At 70.7% G+C, this 19,819-nt stretch overlaps 1 protein-coding gene across 1 annotated transcript in view; it reads left to right on the top strand.

The window, feature by feature from the left end:
- The first annotated feature begins 2,777 nt into the window (after positions 1-2,777).
- Positions 2,778-19,819, top strand: part of PDE4A (phosphodiesterase 4A) — a 21,807-nt gene continuing 4,765 nt past the window's right edge. Inside the window, 7 exon segments of the mRNA XM_075134228.1 lie at positions 2,778-3,052; positions 10,760-10,945; positions 11,755-11,791; positions 12,013-12,086; positions 12,201-12,250; positions 13,127-13,239; positions 18,932-19,025. Coding sequence (XP_074990329.1) covers positions 2,778-3,052; positions 10,760-10,945; positions 11,755-11,791; positions 12,013-12,086; positions 12,201-12,250; positions 13,127-13,239; positions 18,932-19,025 — 829 coding nt within the window.

Here is a 19,819-nt window from a genome sequence, read left to right as displayed (position 1 = left end):
TGTGGCCTGAGACGGGAACAGTGCCCAGGATGGGGACATTGGCCGGGATGGGGACATGGCCTGGGATGGGGACATGGCCTGGGATGGGGACAGTGTCCGGGTAAGGGACATTCCCTGGGACCAGGACAGTGTCCAGGATGGGGACAATGCCAGGGATGGGGACATGGCCTGGGATGGGGACAGTGACTGGGACAGGGACAGTGTCCGGGATGGGGACGTTGCCCAGGATGGGGACACTGGGATGGGGACATGGCCTGGGATGGGGACAGTGTCCGGGATGGGGACGTGGCCCAGGACAGGGCCAGTTTCTGGGATGGGGACAGTGTCTGAGTAAGGGACATTCCCTGGGACCAGGACAGTGCCCAGGATGGGGACGATGCCAGGGATGGGGACAGTGACTGGGACAGGGACAGGGTCTGGGATGGGGACGATGCCAGGGATGGGCACAGTGACTGGGACAGGGACAGGGTCTGGGTCTGGGATGGGGACGTTGCCCGGGATGGGGCCAGTTTGGGATGGGAACAGTGTCTGGGATGGGGACGATGCCAGGGATGGGGACAATGCCAGGGTTGGGGACGATGCCAGGGATGGGGACAGTGCCCAGGGCAAGGACGGTGCCCACGTGGGTGACGCCGCCGCTGGCCCCGCCGCACCCATGACACCAGCCCCCTCGCCGACACGGCACGGCCTCATCCTGCGTCCCCGCTCCGCTGGCCGCCACCACGTCCCCACCGCGGGCTCCGGCATAGGCGGGGGGAGCAGCCCCCCAAAAAGCGCCCCCCCCCCCCCCCCCCTAATTCCACCCACCCTTTTCTTACGCCTGCCGGATCCCACCGCGGGTGCCAGGCCCCGGCACGGCGATGCGGTGGGGGCGCGGTGACCTAGCCGGGGGGTCGGCTGCGTCCCCGGTGCTGCGGCGGTGCCGGTAGCCTGCGGCGTGCCCCCAGCCCCCCCTCGCTGCAATGAATCATCCGCCGAATTTTCCAGGGTGTGTTCCTGCCCGGCTCCCCGTTTCCCAGCCCGTATCCCCAAAATTGCCGGCGCTTTTCCCGGGGTGGGGGTGGGATATCGGGGTCCCCTGCGTCCCGGCTGCTCTCTTGGGTGGGTGACATTAATGGGGGACATTTTTTTTTGGGGGGGGGGGGAATCGGCTCAGTCTCGGCAGCTGCCTTCACGCCTGCCTGCACCCCCCGACACCGAGGGGTTCCACGGTAAAACCGGAGCCGCCGGCAGCTGGAAGTTGGGGGGGGGGGTGTCACGTCAGACACCCCCCGGTGTCCCCTCAGTAGGGTGGGGTGCTCACTGGGGACCCCCACCCTCACCCTTGGGGGGCTCTGCAGTGCCGTACAGGATGGGGGGGACCCCCATTCCAGCCCTGGGGGGTCTGTGCAGTGCTGCGGGGGGGACCCCCATTGCAGCCATGGGGGGGTCTGTGCAGCACCAGGCATTTGGGGGGACCCCCAGCTCAGCCCTGGGGGGTCTGTGCAGCGCTGGGCATTTGGGGGGACCCCCAGCTCAGCCCTGGGGGGTCTGTGCAGCATCGGGGGGGGACACACTCCGCTTACAGCCCTGGGGGGGTCCCTGCAGCACCGTGCACAAGGGGGGACCCCCATTCCAGCCTTGGGGGGGTCTGTGCAGCCCCACGCATGAGGGGGACCCCCAGCCCAGCCCTTGGGGGGGTCTCTGCAGCATTGTGAATGTGGGGGGAGCCCCACTGAAGCTGGGGGGGTCCCTGAAGCACCGTGCAGAAGGGGGGACCCCCATTGCAGCCTTGGGGGGTCCCTGCAGGGACCCCAAATCTGCAGTGGAGTCTGTGCCGTGCCTGGCCTGGGGGGGTCCCGGTACTGCTTGGGGGGGGCCCTGCTGTGGCTGCTCTGTCCCCCCCTCCCCGCATGGGTGCTGGGGTGCTGGGGGGGGGGGGCAGGATCTCTGCACTGCTGGTTTCTCCTGGGGGGGGGATCCCCCCTCAGCTGGGGGGGGAGAATCTTGCGGGGGGGGGATGTCTGGATGGGGGGGTCCCCAGGGGGAGGGGGGATCCTCGGAGGGGGTCGGAGAATCCCGCGGGGGGAGGGATTTATGGGTCCCTGGGGGATTCCCGCATGGGGAGGGGGGTACGGGGGGGTACGGGGGGGTAGGGGGTCCCCCCCATCGGGCGAAACCCGGGGGGCGATCCCCGCCGTGGGGGGGGATCTCGGGAAGGGGGGGATCCCCGCCGTGGGGGTATCCGTTTTGGGGGGGGGGGTCCGCGCCGCCTTGAACTTGCGTGGGGGGTCCACGGGGTCCCGGGGCGGAGCCGCCGCCGGGGGGGGGCGGGGGGGGGGCAGGTCCCGGGGCGGGGGGAGGCGCCGAGCCGGGAGCGCAGAGGCGGCACCGGCAGCACCGACAGCACCGGCAGCGGTACCGGCAGCGGCGGCGGCAGCGGCGGCGGCAGGCGCCTCCCCCGGGGTCGTCCCAACCGGTTGCACGGGGCCATGCGGAGCCCGGGGCCGGGAAGAGCCGCCGCCGCTCCCGCCACCGCGCATCGCTAAGGACCGGCACCGGCACCGGGACTAGGAACGGGTCGTGCACCGGGACCGGCACCGGCACCGGGACTAGGACCGGGTCGTGCACTGGGACCGGCACCGGGACCGGCACCGGGACCGGGTCGTGCACCGGGACCGGCACCGGCATCGGCACCGGGACCAGGACCGGGACCGGCACCGGGAGCGGCTCCGGGAGCGGCTCCTTTCCCGGTACCGGGAGCATCTCGGAGTCCCCGGTTCCCCCCGGTACCGTGGATGATGGAGCCGGTGCCGGGCTCCAGAAAAAGCCTCTCGCTGTCGTTACCGGTGCCCCGGGAGGGCCCGAGCACCCTGAAGCCCCCCCAGCACCTCTGGCGCCAGCCCCGCACCCCCATCCGCATCCGCCACCGCGGCTTCTCCGACACCGACCGGCACCGGCCCCGGCCCATGGAGCGGGCGGACGCCGTCGACACCGGGGACCGGCCCGGGCTGCGGAAATCCCGCATGTCCTGGCCCTCCTCCCTCCACGGGACCCCCGGCACCGGCAAGCGGTAGGTGACAGCGGCGGGGACCCCCCCCGGAGCCCCCCAGCGTCATCCCGGGACCAGGACCGGAGGCGGGACCCCCCCCCGGCATCATCCCGGTACCGGAGGCGGGACCCCCCCGCATCATCCCGGTACCAGAGGTGGGCCCCCCCGCATCATCCCGGTACCGGAGGCGGGACCCCCCCCGGCATCATCCCGGTACCGGAGGCGGGACCCCCCCGCATCATCCCGGTACCAGAGGCGGGACCCCCCCGCATCATCCCGGTACCGGAAGCGGGACCCCCCCGGGCATCATCCCGGTACTGGAGGCAGGACCCCCCCCGGGCATCATCCCGGTACTGGAGGCAGGACCCCCCCCGGGCATCATCCCGGTACTGGAGGCGGGACCCCCCCCGGCATCATCCCGGTACCGGTACCAGGAGCAAGGCCCCCCCAGCATCATCCCAGTACTGGTACTGGAGGCGGGACCCCCCCAGCAAGATCCTGATACCGGGACTGGAGGTGAGACCCCACCAGCATGATCCCAGTACTGGGACTGGAGGCAAGACCCCCCCCAGCATCATAGCATCATCCCGGTACCGGCAGCGGTGGGATAGACCCCCCCGCATTATCCCAGTACCGGAGGTGGTGGCAGGACCCTCCCAGCATCATCCCAGTACCGGGAGCAGAGGCGGGACCCCCCCAGCATCATCCTCATCCCAGTACCATGGCGGTGGGAGGGAGCCGGGGGCCGTGCTGGTGCTGGGGATGGATCCGGCCCGTGGGCTGCCGTGGGAGCGGGGGTGGCAGCGACACGGGGGGGGTCACGTTCCCCGGGACCCCCCCCCAGCCAGACCCTTCCCGGGGTCCCCCACCAGGCACTGGGGACGGTGACAGGGGCACTGGCACCGGCACAGCCGTGGCTCCCGGCTCCGGCTCCCCCTGCCCATGGGCACCCCACAGGTGGTGGGGTTTTGGGGTGTCCAGGGACCCCCCCCAAGACCTGACCGAGGGCACCCCCATCCCGGCAGCCGCAGTTTCGGGGTGACCTCCTTGCGCCGCCGGCTCTGCCGGGGTGAACCCGCTCCTGGAAGGGGGGAGCAGAGCCGGCCACGGCACGGCCACCAGCGGGACCTTCGGGTGCTGGTGGGGGGGTCCCCATCCCGACACCGGGGTCGGGGGCTGCCCAGATCCGGCCGCCACGCCGGTACTTGGGAGATGTGCCGGATCGGGAGATGCTCAATGTGGGGGGACGGATGCAGCACCCCCAAATCGGAGGGGGAGGAACCTCAACCGCTCCCCCCGCCAGATCCATCTGGCACCGACGCCGGCTCTGCCTCTTCCCGCTCGGGAAGTTTTTTGGGGAAAACAACTTGGGAATGTGCCGACGGGTGGTTGTGCCGCGACGGCAGCATGTGCCGGGCACCGCATCCTTCCGGCAAAGCCGAGGGGGCAGCGGCACCTCCGGCTTCATTAGGGGAGCTAATTTATGCACAGGAGGCTCAGCAGATGGTCGAGACTCGGGGGTTTTATTTCCTTCCTCCTCCTCCTCTTCCTCCCTTCCCGACAGAGTTTCCCCCACCGCCTCCAGGCAGCTGTCGGGCGGCGAGCGGCTGGGGAGGGCAATGGGGCGCGGGCAGGGCTGGCATCTCCCCGGTGAAAGGGGGCTGCCGGGGCCCCCCCCCCAAATCCAGGGGTTGGGATGCCGGACCCCCCCCCCCACTGCGGCATCGCATTAAACCCCCATCGGTGAGAGCTGGCGGATGGGTGACACCCCCCCCCCCCCGCCTTATCCCGGCAGCCCCATCCCGCTGCCGGCGCCGGCGCGGTTCAACCAGGAAGAACCGGCTTAACCCTCGCTTACGGGTTTCTCTCTTCCTGGAGCAATTAGTGTAATTAAGCAAAACGAACGTGAAATCCCAAGCTGGGATTTCACAGGGGCAGAGGCGGATGGCCAGAACCTGGCTCGCCGCGGCAGTGCCAGGATCCGGCCGGCTGCCGCCGGCTCCCGGAGGCTTTTCCCGGGTTCACTGGAGCCCTCGCCCTAATTAATTCCTCCTGCTTTAATTCCTTTCCTTTTCAGAAACAAAAAAAAATAATAACAATCAAACCGACGCCAACCTTGCGCCGCCGGCGGGTCGCGGTGATGGCGGCGGTGCCGCGCGCCGCCCATCGCAGCCCCTCCGGCGTTTATGATGTGCCGTAATCTTTTTCGAGGGGGATGAGTCACCTGCGGCCATTAAAAGTGATTCACGTTTGTCTCCGGCTCCCGGAGCAGATCCCGGTCGGGGAGGAAATCCCGCGCCGGCAGGCGAGCCGCGTGCGCCAGCTGCCAGGAATAGCAGGGACGCCCCTTCTTGCCGCCCCCAGGGCCGGCCGGGTGCGCCGGCCGATGCGGCACGGCACGGCACGGTATGGCACGGTATGACGCAGTACGGTACGATATGGCGCGGTACGGCACGGTACGGCACGGTGTGGTGCGGTACGGCACGGTGTGGTGCGGTACGGCACGGTACGGCACGGTGTGGTGCGGTACGGCACGGTGTGGTGCGGTACGGCACGGTACGGCACGGTGTGGTGGCACCGGGCTGGGGGTCCCTCGGCACAGGGGGATGCCAGCGGTGGTCCTGGGTGCGGGGCTGTCCCGGTGCTGGTGACCAGCCCCGTCCCTGTCTCCTTCCCGGTCTCCAGCTCTTCCTCCTCTCCGTCTCCGTCCCATCTCCGTGCCCATCCTCATCCTCATCCCATCTGTTCCCATCCCAGTTCCTTCCCGATCCCGTCTCCATCCTCATCCCCAACATTTTCCCATCCCCATCCCGTCTTCATCCCTGTCCCCATCCTGTCTTAGTCCCTATCCCTGTCCCATCCCATTCCATCCCATCTCCATCCCCATCCCATCCCCATCCCATCTCCATCCCCATCCCCATCCCCATCCCATCTCCATCCCCATCCCCATCCCCATCCCCATCCCCATCCCCATCCATCTCCATCTCCATCTCCATCTCATCCCCATCCCATCCCGGTCCCCATCCCGGTCCCCATCCCGGTCCCCATCCCATCCCCATCCCATCCCATCCCAGTCCCCATCCTGTCTTAGTCCCCATCCCTGTCCCCATCTCCTCCTCATCCCCATCCCGACTGCCGCCATTCCATCTCCTTCCCAATCCCATCTTCATCCTTGTCCCCATCCCCGTCTCCATCCTTTTCCCATCCCCATCCCACCCTCTCTTAGTCCCCATCCTTGTCCCCATCCCATCTGTCCCCATCCCATCTCCTTCCCAATCCCATCCCCGTTCCCATCCCATCCCCATCCCATCCCATCCCTGTCCCCATTCCCATCCCCATCCTCTCTCCATCCCTGTCCCTATCCTTATTCCCCATCCCCGGCTCTTCCTTGTCCCCATCCCATCTCCATCCCTGTCCCCATCCCCATCCCATCCCACGCGGGGGGACCTTGGGGTCCCCTCCCTGCCCCACACCCCCTCGGGGACGGGGACAAACTGGCCGTTCTGGGATGAGGCCGGAGGAGCGGGCACCCAGGGATCGCCGGAGATGATCCGGGGGGACACCGCATCCCGCCCGGCTCCGCCGGGGAGCGGGGACCCCAATTCTGGGGTGCTGGACCCACCGGACCCCCCCACATCATCCCAAACCAGGGGGGAAGGAGCTGGTCCCCAATCCACTCGGGATAAATGCATCCCAAAATGGACACTGGGGACACCGGGGACACCGGGGGGGTCCCTGTCCCCGAGGATCCCCGGCCCGGCTGCCCCCCGTCTCTCGCCCGGCAGCTGCGGCTCCTGAGGCGTGAAATAATCCCGATAAAATCCCAAAAAAGCCCTTTCCCTCCCCGGAGCCGGTTGCTAAATTTGCCGGCTGTGAGTCACCCCCCCCCCAGCTGCCTGCGCAGCCCCCCCGGCTCCCCCCCGCCCCCCGCAGCGGCCCCCTGCCAGCCCGGGGGGGATGGGCGCTGCACCCCACGGGGACCTCATGGGCCGGGGACCCCCATGAGGTCAGGGACCCCACAGGGCTGGGGACCCCCATGGGGCCGGGGACCCCCATAGGGCTGGGGGACCCCCATGAGGTCGGGGACCCCACAGGGCTGGGGACCCCCATGGGGCCGGGGACCCCCATAGGGCTGGGGGACCCCACAGGGCCAGGGACCCTTATAGGGCTGGGGGACCCCATGGGGCTGGGGACCCCAATGAGGACAGGGACCCCCACAGGGCCGGGGACCCCCATGAGGCTGGGGACCCCACAGGGCTGGGGACCCCCAAAGACCCAGGGTCCCCCATGAAGTCGGGGACCCCCATAGGGCTGGGGACCCCCATGAGGATAGGGTCCCCCATGGGGCCAGGGTCACCCCCAGGTCACAGGGACCCCCAGAAAGGGCACAGGGACCCCCGGGGGGGGGTCAGGGACCCCCCGATGGGTCACAGGGACTCCAGAAAGGGCACAGGGACCCCCGGGGGGGGTCAGGGACCCGAGACAGGGATCAGGGACCCCCGAACAGGACTCAGGGACCCCCGGGGTGGGGGGGTGAGGGACCCCGGGGGGGCTCAGGGACCCCAGTCAGGCCTCAGGGACCCCTGGACAGGATTGAGGGACCCAGGACAGACACGGTGTTGGGGGGCTCCGGGGCGGGGAAGTGGGGGCCCCCCCCCGGCTGCCCGTCCCAGGGCGGCTCGTTAGAGGAAGCTGGTAGAGGAAGGGGGGGGGCCAGGGCGGGAGCACCCCCGTGTGTCCCCCCCGGCACCCATGGAGCTGGGGGGCACCCAGAGGGCCAACGGTGGGAGACCCCCCCCAAGGACTGAGCGGGGGGGGCTGGCAGCGAGGTAAGGGGGGGGCAGGGGGGAGCACCCCAAGCCCGGGGCAGGGGGACAGGGCCCCCCCATACGCAGTTTGGGGGGGACACACACAGGGACAACCCCCCCCATGCCCACGCTGGGGGGGACAGGGACCCCCCCCTCAACCCCAGGAGGGGGAAATGGGGCCCCCCATTGCAGTGGGACAGGACCCCCCCCAAGGTTTTGGGGGACAGTGGTGTCCCCCATGCCCAGGTTTTGGGGGGGGGGCTTTGTGAGCCCCCCCCAAAAGAAACAGCGGCCTTTGGGTGCCCCCTGCTTGCCTGGGGACCCCCCAATAACGGCGCGGGGGGGGGCGGGAGGCCTGGGTTCCTTCCGCAGCCCAGGGGGAAGTGGGGGAGGGGACGATGGGGAGCCCCCCCTGGGCCCCCGCGCGTCCTCACCCCACACCGGAGGGGGTGTCCCAAAAACCGGGGGGTCCTGGTCGTGACATTGGGGGTCTCGGGGTGCCCGGCAGTGGGGGGGGGGGTGCCGGTACCAGGGGGGGTCCAGGGGTGCAGGGTCCCTGGGGACCCCAGCCCCGGAGGGGGGCCAGTTTGGGGGTCCTGGGGCACAAGGCTCTTGGGGCGTCCCGGTCCTGGGGGGTCCCAGTATTGGGGGGTCCCAGGACACGAGGCTCCTGGGGGTCTTGGTATCCGGGGGTCCCAGTACTGGGGGGTCCTAGGACATGAGGCTCCTGGGGGTCTCGGTATTGGGGGGGTCCCATTATTGGGGGGTCCTAGGGCACAAGGTTCCTGGGGGTCCCAGTACTGGGGGGTCCTGTAATTGGGGGGTCCTGGGGCACAAGGCTCCTAGGGGTCCTGGTATTGGGGGGGGACTCGCTATTGGGGGGGTCCCAGGACATGAGGTTCCTGGGGGTCCTGGTATTGGGGTGTCCCAGGACATGAGGTTCTGGGGGTCCTGGTATTGAGGGGTCCCAGTATTGGGGGGGTCCCGGGACATGAGGCTCCTGGCGATCCCGGTGCTGGCGGTGTCTTGTTATTGGGGGGTCCCAGTGATGGGGGGTCCTGGTACTGGGGGGTTCCAGGACATGAGGCTCCTGGGAGTCCCATTACTGGGGGGTCCCAGTATTTGGGGGGTCCAGGGGCACAAGGCTCCCTGGGGATCCCGGTATTGGGGGGTCCCAGTGCTGGGGGGGTCCCGGCTGCCTGGAGTGGGTGCCCGGTGCTGGCACCCGCTGCAGGATCCATCCCCGGTGCCTGGGCCCCGCTCCCCCGGGGCCCCCCCCGGACCCCCCCACTCGGACGCCTGGTCCCTGCCCGCCATGCACCGTCCCTTCAGCGCGGGGGACGTGGGGTGCCACCGGCTCGGCAGGTCCCTCAGGTGGGGAGGGGGACAGGGGGGCACAGAGGGGTGCTGGGGGGTCCCCACCCCGGGGGGTGCACAGCCCGGACCCCCCCATCTGGACCCCCCCACAGCTGCCGGATCTGGGGTCCCCCTGCCTGCGCAGGCAGCTGCCCATAGTGCGCCTGGGGGTCTGCCCCCACCCATGGGTGCTGCTGCGCCCACGGGGGCACCCGGCAGTGTCGCGGTGCTCGCGCTGGGCAACGCTGTTCTCATGTCGTGACGGGGCCCCATATCGCGACGGGGCCCCATATCGCGACGGGGCCCGCGACGCCGGTGGTGGCTTCAGGCAGTGGGCGGCTGCTCCGGCCCCGCGGCAAAAGGTCACGGTGGAAACACGAGCCAGCGGCTAAAATTAAGCGCCGGCACCCGGCACGGTGACGCCACGGTGACTCGGTGCGGTGACGCCGGTGCATGTGGTGACACTGGTGCACGTGGTGACACCAGTCTGTGTGGTGACACTGGTGCATGTGGTGACACTGGTGCACGTGGTGACACCAGTCTGTGTGGTGATACTGGTGCATGTGGTGGCACTGGTGCACATGGTGATGCTGGTGGGCATGGTGACACTGGTGCACATGGTGACACCAGTGTGGATGGTGACACTGGTGCATGTGGTGGCACTGGTGCACATGGTGATGCTGGTGGGCATGGTGACACTGGTGCACATGGTGACACCAGTCTGTGTGGTGACACTGGTGCATGTGGTGGCACTGGTGCACATGGTGATGCTGATGGGCATGGTGACACTGGTGCACATGGTGACACCAGTCTGTGTGGTGATACTGGTGCATGTGGTGGCACTGGTGCACATGGTGATGCTGGTGGGCATGGTGACACTGGTGCACATGGTGACACCAGTGTGGATGGTGACACTGGTGCATGTAGTGACACTGGTGGGCATGGTGACACTGGTGCACATGGTGACACCAGTGTGGATGGTGACACTGGTGCATGTAGTGACACTGGTGGGCATGGTGACACTGGTGCACATGGTGACACCAGTCTGTGTGGTGACACCAGTCTGTGTGGTGACACCAGTGTGCGTGGTGATACCAGTGTGCGTGGTGATACTGGTGCATGTGGTGACACTGGTGCACATGGTGATGCTGGTGTGCACGGTGATACTGGTGCACATGGTGACACCAGTGTGTGTGGTGACACCGGTGATGCCGGTGTGCATGGTGACGCCGGCACCGGCTCGCACAACCGCTGATGGGAGAGTCCGGCAGCACGCGGGCAGGCAGCGGGGCACGGCCACCGTCACCACCGGGCACCTCACCGGTGCCACCAGGAATGTCACCGTCACCACCGGGCACCTCACCGGTGCCACCAGGAATGTCACCAACACCACCGGGCTCATCACCGGTGCCACCAGGAATGTCACCGTCACCACCGGGCTCATCACCGGCACTGGCGTCTGCGGGGGGCCGGTGCCCCGGTGTCGTGCCAGATCCTGGGGGGCTGGGGGGTCCCCAGCCTGGCCCCCCCGCCTTGTCCCCAATGTCCCCCTGTCCCCCCTCAGCTTCGAGGTGGAGAATGGCCCCTCCCCCGGCCGCAGCCCGCCGGACCCCCAGGCCAGCCCGGGGCTGGTGCTGCTCCCCGGGGGCCCCCCCGGCCAGCGCCGCGAGTCCTTCCTCTACCGCTCCGACAGCGACTACGACGCCTCCCCCAAGAGCATGTCCCGCAACTCCTCCATCGCCAGCGAGGCGTGAGCACGGCCCCCCCGGGACCCCCCCGGCACCCCCACCCCGGGACCCCCCCGGCACCCCCCCGGGACCCCCCCGGGACTCCCACCCCGAGACCCTCACGGCACCCCCACCCCGGGACCCCCCCCGGCACCCCCCCCGGGACCCCCCCGGCACCCCCACCCCGGCACCCCCCCGGCACCCCCCCCCGGACCCCCCCTGGGACCCCCACCCCGGGACCCCCACCCCGGGACTCCCCCGGGACCCCCCCCGGGACCCCCCCTGGGACCCCCACCCCGGGACCCCCACCCCGGGACCCCCCCCGGGACCCCCACCCCGGGACCCCCCCAGGGCCCTTCCATGGACCCCACGGGCTCTGGGTGCCCTGGGGATCCTCCGCCGTCCTCCCAAGGACCCCCAGATATCCCCCCGGGGAGCCCCCAATGTCCCCCCAGGGGAACCCCCGATATTCACTGGGGACCCCCCTGCCATCCCCCTCAGAGACCCCCCAATATTCTCCTGGGGACGCCCCACCATCCCCCTGAGGACCCCCGATATTCACCTGGGGACCCCCCATCATTCCCCCAGGGACCTCCGATACTCCCTTGCATGCCCCCCCCCCATCCCCTTGGAGACCCCCCAATATCCCCCCAGGGACCCTCAATATCCCCCCCAGGGACCCCGCCACCATCCCCCGAGGACCCCCCAATATCCCCTCTGGGGTTCCCCCATCCCACTAAGTCCCCCCCCAGGGTGGGGGGGGGGCCGGAGGGGGCACCCAGGTGTCCTCCCCCCCTCCCGCTGACCCCCCACCCCCCCATTTCTCTTCCAGCCACGCCGAGGACCTGATCGTCACCCCCTTCGCCCAGGTAGGACTGGGGGGGCTGGGGGGGTCCCCAGGGGGGTCCCAGGGTGGGGGGGTGCAGGATTGGACCCTCCACCCCCAAGCCCTGCCTGTGGGGGAGCGGGGGGGGGGCTGGCCCCAGCGCTTGGAGTGTGGGTGATGCCAGCAGCAGATTTGGGGTCCCTGGGGGGGGGGTGTCCCCCCCTTTTGTGTCCCCGACCCCCCCCCATCCGTCCCCCCCCCCAGGTGCTGGCGAGTCTCCGCAGCGTCCGCAGCAACTTTTCCATCCTGACAAATGTCCCCACCCCCACGTCCAGCAAGTGAGTGACCTTGACCTTGACCCTGACCTTGACCTTGACCCCTGACCCCGTGCAGGGGGTCCTGGCCAGCCCTGACTCCCCCCCCTCCCTGTTCCTGTCCCCCCCCCCCGGCAGGCGGTCGCCCATCGGCTCCCAGCCCCCCCTCTGCAAGGCCACGCTCTCGGGTAAGGGGGGGGTTGGGGTTAAGGGGGGGGGTCGGCCCCCCCGAGCTCAGAGGATTTTGGGGGGATTTGAGGGGATTTTGGAGAAGGGGGGGTGGTAAAACTGGTCGTGCCCCCAGCCCACTGGGGAAACTGAGGCACGGGGCTGGCAGCCCCCATCTCCCCCAGCCCTGCCCCCCTGTCCCTGCAGCCCCCCTGAGCCACGTCCCCATGTCCCCCCCGTCCCCACACCCCCCAGTCCCCAAGGGGGGTCCCTGCACCCCCTCATCCCCAGGGGGGTCCCCACAGCCCCCACCCCAGGGGGGCCCTGCAACCCCCCAGCCCTGGGGGTCCCCCCAGCCCCAGGGGTCCCCACAGCCCCATCCCTTGGAGGGTCCCCGCACCCCCCCAGCCCCGGGGGTGCCCACAACCCCATCCCTTGGGGGGTCCCCACAGCCCCCTAGTCCCGGGGGTCCCCCCAGCCCCAGGGTGGTCCCTGCACCCCCCCAGCCCCGGGGGTCTCCACAACCCCAAGGGGGTCCCGGCAGCCCCCCAGTCCCGGAGGTCTCCACAGCCCCAGGGAGGTCCCCACAGCCCCCCAGTCCCGGGGGTCCCCCCAGCCCCAGGAGGGTCCCTGCACCCCCCCAGCCCCGGGGGTCTCCACAACCCCAGGGGGGTCCCCGCAGCCCCCCAGTCCCGGAGGTCTCCACAGCCCCAGGGGGGTCCCCACAGCCCCCCAGTCCCGGAGGTCTCCACAGCCCCAGGGGGGTCCCCACAGCCCCCCAGTCCCAGGGGTCCCCCCAGCCCCAGGGGGGTCCCTGCACCCCCCCAGCCCCGGGGGTCCCCTCAGCCCCGTCCCCTGGCCCGGGGGGCCTGGGGCCGCCGCTGACCCCCCCGCAGAGGAGACGTCCCAGCAGCTGGCCCGGGAGACGCTGGAGGAGCTGGACTGGTGCCTGGACCAGCTGGAGACCCTCCAGACCCACCGCGCCGTCAGCGAGATGGCCTCCAACAAGGTGGGCCCCCGCGCGGGGACGGGACGGGGACGGGGACGGGGACGGGGACGAGCCCCTGTGACACGGGGACGGGGACGGGCCCCTGCTGGGAGATGGGGATGGGGACAGGGACAGGGATGGGGACAGGGACAGACCCCCTGTGACATGGGGACGGGGACGGGGACGGGGACGGGGATGGGGACAGGGACAGGGACAGGGACAGGGACAGGGAGAGACCCCCTGTGACATGGGGACGGGGACGGGGACGGGGATGGGGACAGGGACAGGGACAGGGACAGGGACAGACCCCCTGTGACATGGGGACGGGGACGGGGACGGGGACGGGGACGGGGACGGGGATGGGGACAGGGACAGGGACAGGGACAGGGAGAGACCCCCTGTGACATGGGGACGGGGACGGGGACGGGGATGGGGACAGGGACAGGGACAGGGACAGGGACAGACCCCCTGTGACATGGGGACGGGGACGGGGACGGGGATGGGGACAGGGACAGGGACAGGGACAGGGGCAGGGAGAGACCCCCTGTGACATGGGGACGGGATGGGGACAGGGACAGGACCCCCTGTGACACAGGGACAGGGACGGGGACAGGGACGGGGACGGGGACAGGGACAGGGACAGACCCCCTGTGACATGGGGACGGGGATGGGGACAGGACCCCCTGTGACATAGGGATGGGGACAGGGACGGACCCCCTGTGGCATGGGGATGGGGACGGGGATGGGGACGGACCCTGCTGTGACATGGGGACGGGGACAGGGATGGGGACAGGACCCCCCTGTGACACAGGGATGGGGACAGGGATGGGGACAGGACCCCCCTGTGACACAGGGACAGGGATGGGGACAGGGACAGGGATGGGGACAGGACCCCCCTGTGACGCAGGGATGGGGACAGGGATGGGGACAGGACCCCCCTGTGACACAGGGACAGGGACAGGGACAGGGACAGGGACAGGGACGGACCCTGCTGTGACATGGGGACGGGGACAGGGATGGGGACAGGACCCCCCTGTGACGCAGGGATGGGGACAGGGATGGGGACAGGACCCCCCTGTGACACAGGAACAGGGACAGGGACAGGGACAGGGACAGGGACAGGGACGGACCCTGCTGTGACATGGGGACGTGGACAGGGATGGGGACGGGGACAGACCCTGCTGTGACATGGGGACAGGGACAGGGACAGGGACGGGACCCCGCTGAGACATGGGGACAGGGATGGGACCCCCTGTGACATGGGGACGTGGACAGGGACAGGGACGGGGACGGGACCCCGCTATGACATGGGGACAGGGATGGGACCCCCTGTGACATGGATTTGGTGACAGGACCTCGGCTGTGCCGTGGGGATGGGGACAGGGATGGGGACAGAACCCCGGCTGTGCCACGGGTTTGGGGACAGGACCCCGGTTCCGCCGTGGGGACAGGGACAGGGGCGCTGGGGGCAGCGGGGGGGGGGACAGTGTCCGGGGGCTGCGTGGGGTCCCTGGCCCAGCGGGGGCCGGCGGTGGTGCCGGTGCCGGCGGTGGCAGCACCGGTGGTGGCAGTTGTGGCGGCGGTGCCGGTGGCAGCGGCTGTGTCAGGGCCGGTGGTGGCACCAACACTGGTGCCAGCGGTTGTGCCGGTGGTTGATGGTGGTGGCAGCGCCGGCGGTGCCAGTGCCAGTGGTTGTGCTGGTGTTGGTGGTGGTGCCAGTGCCGGCAGTGCCGGTGCCAGCGGTTGTGCCGGTGGTTGGTGGTGGTGCCAGCACTGGTGGTGCCGGTGCCAGCGGCTGTGCCAGTGGTTGGTGGTGGTGCCAGCGCCGGCAGTGCCGGTGCCAGCGGCTGTGCCAGTGGTTGGTGGTGGTGCCAGCGCCGGCAGTGCCAGTGCCAGCGGTTGTGCCAGTGGTGATGGTGGTGCCAGCGCCGGCAGTGCCGGTGCCGGTGCCAGCGGTTGTGCCAGTGTTGGTGGTGGTGCCAGCACTGGTGGTGCCAGTGCCAGCGGTTGTGCCGGTGGTTGGTGGTGGTGGCAGCGCCGGCGGTGCCGGTGCCAGCGGTTGTGCCGGTGTTGGTGGTGGTGCCAGCGCCGGCGGTGCCGGTGCCAGCGGTTGTGCCAGTGGTGGTGGTGGTGCCAGTGCCGGCGGTGCCGGTGCCAGCGGTCGTGCCGGTGGTGGTGGCACCAGGGCCGGTGGCCATGCTTGTGGCAGGGGTGGGTGCAAGATCGTGCCCCCCCCAGCGTGTCCCCATGTCCCCGTGGGCCTGTCACCCCCCCCGGGCCACCCGTGGAGGGGTCCCCACCCCAGTGGGGGGGGCTGGGGGTCCCCATCCCAGTGGGGGGTGACCCCTGGGGGTCCCTGCCCAAGTGGAGGGGGGGCTGGGGCGTCCCTGGCCCATGGGGGGGGCTGGGGGGGTCCCTGGCCCGTTGGGGGGTGAGTCCTGGGGGTCTTTATCCCCACGCGGGGTCACTCGTGGGGGTCCCCACCCCAGTGTGGGGTCTCAGCCGCAGTGGGGGGGGACCCCTGCGTCCCCCCCGCCCGAACGCCGGGGTCCCGCCTTGCCCCGCCCCCCTGGCTGCGGCGTGACCGTGGCCGTGGCCGTGGGGGGGGGCGGTGGGCAGGGCCGGGGGGCGGAGCGAGGCCCCGCAGCCCCGCGCAGGCGTGCGGCCCCCCCCGCCCCCCCCGCCCGGCGCTCCGCGGCCTCCGCAGCCCCGACGGGACCCCACGGGCCCCCCCGCCGCCCACCCGGGACCCGCCAGCGACCCCCCCCCCAGACCCCCCCGGGGACACCCCCCCCCCGCGGTCCTCTGCATCCTCCCGCATCCTCCCGCATCCCTGCTCCCCCCCCAGCACCCCCCCAGCACCCCCACATCCCCCCCCAGCACCCCCACATCCCCCCAGCCCCCCCCCGACCCCCCCCAGGCCCCCGCAGCCCTCTTCAGCCCTCCACGTCCTCTCACCCCCCCACACCCCCGCGCCCCCCTCCCCGGCCCCCCCCCCACCCCCCGATGGGCTCCGGGGGCTCCCGCTGACCCCCCCCACCACGACCGGGAGGGGGGGGGACTGCAGGACCCCAAGGGGGGGAGGGGAGGGGGGCTTCAAACTCTGGAGCAAGGGGGGGGGGCGATGTGAGGGACCCCCCCGGGCGGGCGCAGCGCCGGGGGGGGGGGCTGGCGGTGCCCTCCCAACCCAGGGGGGGGGCCCTGCTCCCCCCCCCCCGGGGTCCCACCATGCCAAGGGCCCCCCCGCACCCCACCGGGCCTTAAGGGGCTGCGCGTAGGGGGGGGTGCTCAGGGAAAGGGGGGGGGGGCGGACACCCCCCCCCCCCAGGTAATCAGGGACCCCCCCGGTTCCCTTGGGGGTGGCGGGGGGGGCCCAGCACCCCCGGCCGACCTCCCCCCCCCCACGGCCGAAAAATGCCCTTGGTGGATTTTTTCTGCGAGACCTGCGCCAAGCCCTGGCTGGTGGGCTGGTGGGACCAGGTAAGGGGGGGGCACGCGTGGGGGGGCCCACGCGTGGGGGGGGCCACGCTTGACCTTCTTCCCTCCCCTTCAATGTCATGGTGGGACCCCCCGAGTCAACCTTCGGGGTGTAGCCCCCCCTCCCGGCATGGTGCCCCCCCCCCCCCGCATGGTGCCCCCTCCCCGCATGGTGCCCCCCCCCACATGGTGCCCCCCTCCCTGCACGGTGCCCCCCCCCTCAGCTTGGGGGGCTTTGGGGGGGTCTATTTGGGCACGCGGGGGTCCATCGTGGCGGGGGGGCGGATCTGCACTTGGGGGGGGCAGCCCCCCCCCCAATTTGTGGCTTTTGGGGGGGGGTTGCGCCGTCACGCAGAGACCCGGCAAACTCATGACACGGGGCAGAAGTTGAGGGTGGTCCCCTTGGGGGGGGGGGGGCTGGAGAGGACCCCCCCCCGTGGCACAGGAGGGGTTAAACCCCCCCCAGGGCAGGGACCGGGATGGGGCAGTTGCTACGGAGACTGCGGTTGCCATGGAGATTGGGCGGAGGGTCCTGATTGGCTGATGGGGGAGGGATGCGGGTGATGCTTTTCACGGCCCCCCCCCGAGTGTTGGGGGGCAATGGGGGGGGGGGCTGGGGTAAATTGGGGGGGACAGCAGCCCCCACCCCTTACCCCGGAACGGGCCCCCCCAGGATGGGGGGGGGCGGGGCCAGCACCCCCCCCGGGGGGGGAGGGGAAATGGGGTCTGGGGGTTTTGGGGGGGGCAGCGCGGACACCTGGGGGTGCTGGGGGGGTCCTCAGAGTGGAGGAGCCTGGGTTCCCGGGGGGGGTGGGGACACGGGTGGGGACCCCCAGCTTCGCTCAGCCCGGGGGTGCCCAGGGGGGGGGTGTGAAGGCCTCGCCCCCCGCCCCCCCCGGCCCTGCAGCCGCCACCGAGGGATGAGTCACCGCGGGGGGGGGCAGCATCCGGGCCCCGCTCAAGGACAGCGAGGACTCGGGGGCACAGGGTGGCCACCACCCCCCCCGCTGCCACAGCACCTCCCCGGGGGGGGGGACGACACCCTTGGGTGCCCCTGGCTGGGGAGACTCCCAGTGTCCCCCCAGTGCCACCAGTATCCCCCCCCCAGCGCCGTGGGGACGTGGCGGGGGGCCCTGTGCGGAGCCTCCGGGGTAAAGCTGTGCTGGCCCCGTCCCTGTCACCTTCCCGTTGTCACCCTGCCCCTGTCCCCATCCCATCCCTGTCCCCACCCCTGTCCCCATCCCAGTCCTGTCCCCATCTCCATCCCATGCCCTTGGCCCTGTCCCCATCCCTGTCCCCATCCCATGTCCTTGTCCCTGTCCCTGTCCCCTTCCTCACCCCCTTCCTGTCCATCTTTGTCCCCATCCCATCCCTGTCCCCATCCCAGTCCAGTCTCACCATCCCCATCCCATCCCTGTCCCATGCCCTTGTCCCTGTCCCCACCCCTGTCCCCTTCCCATTGTCACCCTGTCCCCGTCCCCATCCCATCCTTGTCCCCATCCCCGTCCTGTCCCCATCCCCGTCCCTGTCCCCATCCCCTTCCCTCCCTTGTCCCCTTCCTTGTCGCCATCCTTGTCCCTGTCCCCATCCCTGTCCCCATCCCCTTCCCTCCCTTGTCCCCTTCCTTGTCGCCATCCTTGTCCCTGTCCCCATCTCCATCCCTGTCCCCATCTCCATCCCAGTCCCATCCCATCCTTGTCCCCACCCCTGTCCCCATCCCAGTCCTGTCACCATCCCCATCCTTGTCCCCATCCTTGTCCCCATCTCCATCCCCATCCCATCCATGTCCCCATCCCCTTCCCTTCCTTGTCCCCTTCCTTGTCCCCTTCCTTGTCCCTGTCCCCATCCTTGTCCCTGTCCCCATCTCTGTCCCCATCTCCATCCCATTCCATCCCAGTCCCATCCCGTCCTTGTCCCCATTCCCTTCCCATACTTGTCCCCTTCTTTGTCCCCTTCTTTGTCCCCTTCTTTGTCCCCATCCTTGTCCCCGTCCCCATCCCTGTCCCCATCTCCATCCCATTCCATCCCAGTCCCATCCTTGTCCCCATCCCTGTCCCCTGCAGCCACCAGGACGGGGGTGGCCTGGCCAGGCTGGGACCCCCCCGTCCCCCCTCGGGGTGTTTGTCCCTCTCCAGGAGCTGGGGGGGTGGTCCCAGAGATGGGGGGGCCCGGGGGGGTCCCGGGGCCGGGGGTCCCGGGGCCAGGGGGGCGGTCCCTCACCCCCCGCCCCCCCCAGTTCAAGAGGATGCTGAACCGGGAGCTGACCCACCTCTCCGAGATGAGCCGCTCCGGCAACCAGGTCTCCGAGTACATCTCCAGCACCTTCCTCGGTGAGCCCCCCGCCACCCCGGGACCCCCGGGCACCCCAGGGACCCCCCGGGACCTCCAGGACCCCCAGCAGACCACTGGGAACTCCCAGGGACACCCACCAGTTCCCCAGGGACCCAACCAGACCCCCAGGAACCCCCAGAGACCCCCACCAGACCCCCAGACCCCCCCACCAGACCCCTGGAGACCCCCAGGGACCCCACCAGTCCCCCAGGGAACCCCCACCAGACCACTGGGAACCCCAGGGACCCCTCATGACCCCTAGGGACCCCACCAGACCCCCAGGGACCCCCACCAAACCCCTGGGGACCCCCAGGGACCCCCACCAGTCCCCCAGGGACCCCCAGAGACCCCCACCAGACCCCTGGAGACCCCCAGGGACCCCCACCAGACCACTGGGAACCCCAGGGACCCCCACCAGTCCCCCAGGGAACCCCCACCAGACCCCTGGGGACCCCCAGGGACCCCTTGTGACCCCCAGGGACCCCACCAGACCCCCACGGACCCCCAGCAAACCCCTGGGGACACCCAGGGACCCCTTGTGATGCCCAGGGACCCCACCAGTCCCCCCAGGGACCCCCAGAGACCCCCACCAGACCCCTGGGGACCCCCAGGGACCCCACCAGTCCCCCCAGGGACCCCCGGGACCCCCAGGGACCCCCACAGCCAGGAGCCCAGGATGGGGACCCCCGGCAGCACGCGGGGCCCGTGCTGGTGCGCGCTTCCCTGCACACGCGTCCCTCAAACGTGCATCCCGTGCACACGCGTGCTCATGCGTGCTCCCTTGGACACGCAT

The sequence above is a fragment of the Calonectris borealis genome, chromosome 31 (genome assembly GCF_964195595.1).
Source record: "Calonectris borealis chromosome 31, bCalBor7.hap1.2, whole genome shotgun sequence".
In the NCBI taxonomy this organism is placed as follows: Eukaryota; Metazoa; Chordata; class Aves; order Procellariiformes; family Procellariidae; genus Calonectris; species Calonectris borealis.
Note: the sequence above shows the minus strand (reverse complement) of the source record. Positions and strands in the feature narration are given on the sequence as shown.